The sequence below is a fragment of the Triticum dicoccoides genome, chromosome 2B (genome assembly GCF_002162155.2).
Source record: "Triticum dicoccoides isolate Atlit2015 ecotype Zavitan chromosome 2B, WEW_v2.0, whole genome shotgun sequence".
Lineage (NCBI taxonomy): Eukaryota > Viridiplantae > Streptophyta > Magnoliopsida > Poales > Poaceae > Triticum > Triticum dicoccoides.
Window position 1 is genome coordinate 736332578 of NC_041383.1, and position 6225 is coordinate 736338802.

General features: G+C 50.4%; 2 protein-coding genes across 3 annotated transcripts; both read right to left on the reverse strand.

The window, feature by feature from the left end:
- Positions 1-211: 211 nt before the first annotated feature.
- LOC119368527 (xyloglucan endotransglucosylase/hydrolase protein 24-like) lies at positions 212-1503 on the reverse strand. The gene is made up of 2 exons (XM_037633765.1): positions 1196-1503; positions 212-1090 (listed from the first exon to the last, which is right to left on the reverse strand). Exons 1-2 carry the CDS (start codon positions 1472-1474, stop codon positions 491-493), a joined length of 879 nt encoding a protein of 292 aa, XP_037489662.1. The 5' UTR covers positions 1475-1503; the 3' UTR covers positions 212-490.
- A 1153-nt stretch (positions 1504-2656) lies between these two features.
- LOC119365967 (probable inactive UDP-arabinopyranose mutase 2) lies at positions 2657-5337 on the reverse strand. Of its 2 annotated transcripts, XM_037631623.1 has the most exons (3): positions 4873-5337; positions 3994-4138; positions 2657-3825 (listed from the first exon to the last, which is right to left on the reverse strand). In XM_037631623.1, the coding sequence occupies exons 1-3, from the start codon at positions 4984-4986 to the stop codon at positions 2792-2794; spliced, it is 1293 nt and encodes a 430-aa protein (XP_037487520.1). In that variant the 5' UTR covers positions 4987-5337; the 3' UTR covers positions 2657-2791. The 2 variants fall into 2 exon arrangements, with proteins under 2 accessions (XP_037487520.1, XP_037487519.1); XM_037631622.1 differs by lacking the exon at positions 4873-5337 and having other exon boundaries at positions 2657-3896; positions 4009-4138.
- Between the last annotated feature and the right edge of the window lie 888 nt (positions 5338-6225).

The window sequence follows — 6225 nt, forward strand, 5'->3', positions numbered from 1 at the left end:
CCATGGGTTTAATCTCGTTTTCCAAAACAAAATCCAGAGGGTCAATCACGCCATGAGTGATCCATTCAACAAAAGATCATGATTATTTACATACTTTGGAACAACACTTTTTAGGGTAATACTTAGGAACACAAGAATATCATAGCATAATGCAAGTATATATATAGGTATATGATGGAGCATAATGCAAGTATATATATGATGGAGCTTTGTTAGGAACAACATTTACATAAAACTCATACATGTATATCATAGCATAATGCAAGTATATATATAGGTATATGATGGAGCTGTTCAAAAGAAACATAATTTAGAAGACAAGAATGAAAAATCTTGAGAACACAAAAATATATGTATATCAAAATAATAATAATAAATGATGTCCCAGTGGAATCAATCCATCGTGTATGCATGCAGTGGTAGACCGGCCGGCCAACCAATGTTCCCTGGTGCGTGCCACGATCAGACGGCAGCTGGATACGTGGGTCGATCAGTACTGCGGCAGGCTGCACTCTGGGCCGGGCTTCTTGTTGTCCTTGTAGTCGACGCAGTAGTCGTATATCCTGTTGTACTTTTGCTTCTCCAGCATCTTGGTCCGCTGCTTGTCGCTGAGGCCAGCACAGTTCTGCTCCTGACCTCCATGGCCGAAGGCCCCCTCGCAGCCGTAGACGCAGGAGTCGCTTCCATCGCAGGGGCAGACGTCGAGGACCATGTCGCGGTAGCTGGCGACAAAGGGCGCCTTGGACCAGTCGGCCTTGACGCGGCCACCCTGCGTGCACCAGTCCTCCGCCGACCAGATGCTGGAGTAGCCGAACATGGGCCGCTTGATCGGGTACGCGATGCCCTTGTCCCGGTAGTTGCGGAACACCCTGATCGGGGTGTCGTCGACGTACCAGACGATCATGCAGGGCGTCCAGGAGATGGTGTAGGTGTGGTAGTCGGTGGTGGGGTCGAACCAGGGCACGAACTGCATCTCCTTCTTGCCCACGCCGTCGGCGAACACGTTGGTGTGCAGCGTGTAGGGCTGCCCCGTCTCGTTCCCCAGGAACTCGAAGTCGATCTCGTCATGGTCCGCCCCCACGGACGATGTCTGATGATTTACAATCAATTGATGCACATACAGTGAGCATTGCGGTACAAACTCATTGGTAAGTATAGGTACTCTAATTAAGGACGATAGGATAGAGATACGTACGTAGTACGTGGTGACGGTGCCGGCGGAGTTCCCTGGGACGAGCTTGATGCGGGTGGAGACGCTGCCGTAGATGAACTGCTGCTTCGTCTGCAGCAAGCAGCCAGAGGTGTTGCTCTTTAGGGACATGGTGAGGCCGTGGCCGTCGTCGGAGAAGGCCGCGTTCTCAGGGTTCCACTTGATGTCGCAGTTGTCACGGAAACTGGCGCCGGCGAGGCCGATGGTGGCCGCTGCGGCGAACGCGGCCAGGAGGACCGCCCTTGAGCTGATCTCCATCTTCATTTCCCCCTCCGGCTTTGGTGGTGTAGGAAAGTGTATGTGTGTCAAGACTTGATGAAAATGCAGAGGGGGGGCAGGGGCTTATATAACCACCTAGCTCATCTCTGCATTTCATTGGGGTTCGTATGTGCTCATTGTTTCCGGTCAAAGGGGAGTTTTTGGTGCGCACGTTGTAGTACGTAGCTAGCTGGGTTACTTAGCGTCATGTCTTATTAGTCTCTCTTCAGGTTGCCAGTTCAATTATCATACAGTATTTGATTGATTGCCTGTATCTGGAACGCGCCTTTGCCATGGTTAGTGCTCCGCACAACGGTGTTCTGTTCCAACAACTCACGTCTCAGCGACATGGTACTACACCTGGTATCGGATTAGGGTTTCATCCGCGGCGCTAGGGTGTAGAATTCCTTCTGAAAGTTTAGGGGATTATGGTCCTTTGCTTTCCACCAGATCAGCCTTGAACACTGTAACTCCAGACACCGGGCGCTCGACTTTGAGCGGAATCCACGGCTATGACTAAAAAGAACACATTACGAATCTATCAAAAAGAAGAGAAGAGTTTCTGACGAGCATGCGTGTATCATCATAATGTCTCAAGAAAGGGGGAAAAAAAAGAGGAGACATGGATGAAATGCTATGTTTTGCTTTCACTTTCAAATATCTGGGTGCAGGGTGCTCCCATTCTACTATATTTAGCAAGTTGAGGAGAGAAGACTTGCAACTTGTGGTTGACAAGGCATGTATCACAATGTAATGCTTAGGTTCAGGGAGAAAAGAAAAGGAACATGGACGAAATGCTCTGTTTCGACCGAATGAAAAGAGAGGTTAAACGGAGCAGCGATCCTTCCAAAAGTGGCATGTCCGGTCAAGACATTTTGCATAACATTTTTCATGAGGAACTCGGTGTTTTCCAAATCAATACATTTTGCATTAGAAACTATGTTAAAGAAACATTTTTCAAAGGAAAGAAACATGGATGAGAGAAATGCCTCTGGACAAGAAAACAGAGGAGGGTGCAACACAGCTCTTCCTTGCAAATCATGTACTCCCTCTGGCCCCAATTAACTGTCGTGACACCGAAGAACTCCGATGAGCAAGCACACCCGCGACAACTAAGTTGGAGTAAATCATTTTGATTTGGTATACACGGTTCTTGAGCATACACAAACCGAACACCTGGCAACTACATGTTCTACACCACAAATTCCCCTCACACGGAAACATTGTTTATTCAGCTGCATCATAACAGTGCATATGGAAATTTTAAAGTCCAAGAAGAAGAAAAATAAGTATCTTGATGGATAAAATGGATGCAGTCCAGTATTACGCGTTCTGAGCTCCATGAGATTTCCAGAGCTTGGTCCATTCCTCCATGGCATCGGCAGCTTTGGAGAAGATTGCATTCTTTGGCGCCAGCTTCTGCCTCACAATGCCAGCTAGCTCCTTAACGCAGTCATCGACAGTAACTGCGGTCCTTGATAGCTTGAGCGACTCGAAGAAGGGAAGGACATCGTCCATAACTTTCACCCCTTCCCACTCTTTCAGGCTCTCCAAGGCCTTGCCTGCCTCTGCATCACTTCTCATCACATAAGGCAGTCCGGTCTTCACGCCATAGCCCAAGCTGTCGCAGACCACCTTAGCACACAGGCCATTCCATATGTCTTCAAGGGTGTCCCATCTGTGCTTCCCTTCCTTGCGAATCCGCAGACCAGGGAACATCACGGGCCCCATAACCTCACGGTTGAATGCAACATTTATACCGCTCACAGGGAACATCGCACCGAGTGGAACTGTCATCACAGCATCCACGTAGTTCGTGTTGCGTTGGTTCCGCTTCACGACATGTGTCATTGGGTCATAGTCCGCATTGTGCAGCCAGAGCCCACATGAGAGCATGCATTCAACCCCCTCACGCAGGCTGAATGGGTATCCACGGACAAAGTCAGCACCCTTGCGGTATGGGTCATACAGTGTGTTGAAGAAGAAAGGAGTAGCAGGTGTCTTCAAATTGATCATGTGCTGCGTGACAGCATCAACAGTCATCCCAGCAGGGTCCTTTGCTGGGAGGCAGTTGTCGTCAATTGAGATGACATATTTCTTGCGTGAGACAAGGTACCCAAAGTAACGGCATGAGTGGCCAGAGAAGTTGATGGATGTGGCACCAAGCAGTCCATCAATGTCAGACTTTGTGTAAACCTTCACATTAAAACCTGAAGGGATCTGAAGATCTGCTGCCAACTCTGGATCTTTGACAACGATGATGTCAAACCGGGAGAAAAATGGCTGCCACGCCTGAAAGAAAGAGGTCAGGTTGGGCTGGAGTGCTGCAATCACAATGTCAACCTCGCTATCATGAACTTCCAGAGACATCTTCGCAGCTAATCAGCCTGATCTAAGCAGCAGCAGTACTAGAACTTCTCAGAGCACCCTACAAACAAACAAGCAAACAAACAAGAGGATATTAAGTCAAATAAGCCAGCATCCTTATGACATAACATCAACATTCGAACCGGCAGAGAGTAAACGGATAAGTGGCATACTCGTGGGAAGCACCGGTATGAGTGGCTGCTTAATGTTGAGGAGCTGAACAAGCAAGATGATCTCCTCACAATCGGTTGCCAGAAACAACTTGAGGACTCTCTCTGTCAGCTTACCAGCACTAAGGGTTCTCTGCCATCAAACAATCGTCACTCGTCAGTCATGAGAGATCTAACAACAAAAAAAGTAAGACTACAAGATTGCAGGTGATGACTGTTTCAGTTAATGCTCAAACTGAACCTGCCAGCCAGAAATTGCATCCTCAAGACAGACTTTAGATAAGATAAATAAGGCAATCATCTGATATCCCTAATAGCCGGGTACGAAACTAAGTTCAAAACTAGCCTGATATACTGGTCAGAATACTTGCACAATCAAAATTAGATTCTAAATAGGGCAGATGAGACATCATTCCACTGTCCCATTAGGACAGCAAACATAGATATCGATCAGAACGACTGTGACGACGGTTAGCCGTGGCGACAGCTCTCTTGTGGCATCACGGCTGGCAATACAATACCGGACTCTGAATGGACCAAGAAAGTAAATCGGCTGTAAGAAAACATGTCTTTCAGACAAACCACGCAATCTACTCCACCCAGGTTTAGGTCGAGAGGACACATTCTAGTATCTGCGCCTCCAGCAGACGAGACGATTAAACAGCCCCGCGTGTGGGATCACAGAACAGGCGACCCGAATCGGTCACTCACTCGGACTAGAGATCCCCCAAACCAACACGGGTCAGGCCAGGACTGAAGAAGCTAATCGCTCACCGCCGGGTAGGCCGCAGGCACAGTGATGAGTGATCGGCGGTGAGCGATTAACCGACGGGTTAGGGATCTGAGGAGGGGGGAGGGGGCACGTACGCGGAAGAGGTCGACGAGGATGTGGTCGGGGAGGCGGGAGAGGTCGCGGAGGGTGGCGATGCGGAGGAGGGCGGCGTCGAGGGTGAGGGCGAGCAGGGTGGGGGCGGGGCGCATCGGCTCCAGATCTGGATCTCGCGCTCGTTATATACCGCGCCCACGCTAGCCTAGGCTACTCCCAGACTTCCCTGGGAAGCGAAGCAAAGGCGCAGGCGCCCCGCGGCCACGTTGCGGGCCTCGATCCTCGCCCCCCGCCCCGCTCTCTCGCTCCTGCTGTTGCGTCGCGTCTGCCGGCAGAGTCAGACGAGGGAGGAGCCTGCCTGCGCGCGCGCCACCGACGAATCGGCGACTTCTATTTTCCCCCTTTTTTCCTTTTTTTTTCTTGCGAAACAGTCGTAAAAATCAAGTCATCATCCTACGAGGGTGTATCGTCGGCGGTGAGGCTGCCGGCTGGCTCTCGATGACGACTTTGCAAAAGGGGGCAAAGGAGGTAGTATGCTCCCCTGTGCTGTGCTGTGCTGTCCAAGCCGATTAAAATAGGGACGATTACGTACAAAATATCGTGTCTGCCTAGGCTGACAAACTACGGCCTTTGTGCTGTCGGTGTCCATCTGCAAATTTTGTATTCTGATTACAATGCCGCCTGCGATAACAATGTTGATTTTTAATTTATCAGATACGTGCGACTTAGAGGAGTTTGGCCTAGTGCCGGAGATTGGCGTCATGCCGATGAGGATTTTGCTGCCGGCGCGCCCGAGCCGCGTTCGGTGGTTCCTGGCGATACTCTTGTTGGTGGTGGCGGTTGGCTCGCTGCTGTTGGAAGGAGGTGCGCTGGAATCCTCGGAAATAAGCTCGATGTCTTCCCTGGTATGCAGGAATCCCCTTCGCTTGCTCTCGCCGACGGCAGTCACCATGGTGGTGGTCAAGTCGACGGGGACTGGTATGAAGACGGCTCTTGCGACCGGTTCCAGAGCAAATCATCGATGGTGCTTGAGCTTTGGCGCTCCCGGCGGACAGCCGGCTTGCAGCGCCGCCGCGCCACCGAATCCTCTGGCCAAAGGGCGGCCAAACCTCTTCCTCCTAGCCTTGAAGCTATATGGGAGGCAGTGCTACTCTAGCTCGATGTTCACGGCTTGCTGCGGTGAAGAACTCGTCGGACCAAGTGGTGATGTCCCCGGCGCCGGCGAGTTTGGAGTCGATCGGGAGTGGCTTGGACCTGATTGCGTTCCTCTTCAGATCTTTGGGGTCCTTTCTGCATATTTCAGGGACTGCTTTGTAATTTTCAGTTTGTTGTGTGTCCTGTTGCTCTGGCTTGTACTACCGTATTGTAACATCAAATAAAGTTTGGGGTCCTTT

Bases quoted from the DNA above. Each gene is read 5' to 3' on its own strand.
- LOC119368527 (XM_037633765.1), bottom strand. From the start codon at position 1,474: ATGAAGATGGAGATCAGCTCAAGGGCGGTCCTCCTGGCCGCGTTCGCC. The intron at 1,091-1,195 runs GTACGTATCTCT...GTAAATCATCAG, and splicing joins GCACCGTCACCACGTACTAC to ACATCGTCCGTGGGGGCGGA.
- LOC119365967 (XM_037631623.1), bottom strand. From the start codon at position 4,986: ATGCGCCCCGCCCCCACCCTGCTCGCCCTCACCCTCGACGCCGCCCTC. The intron at 4,139-4,872 runs GTACGTGCCCCC...GTTTGATGGCAG, and splicing joins TCCTCGTCGACCTCTTCCGC to AGAACCCTTAGTGCTGGTAA. The intron at 3,826-3,993 runs GTTTACTCTCTG...TGTCTCTGGAAG, and splicing joins CACGAGTATGCCACTTATCC to TTCATGATAGCGAGGTTGAC.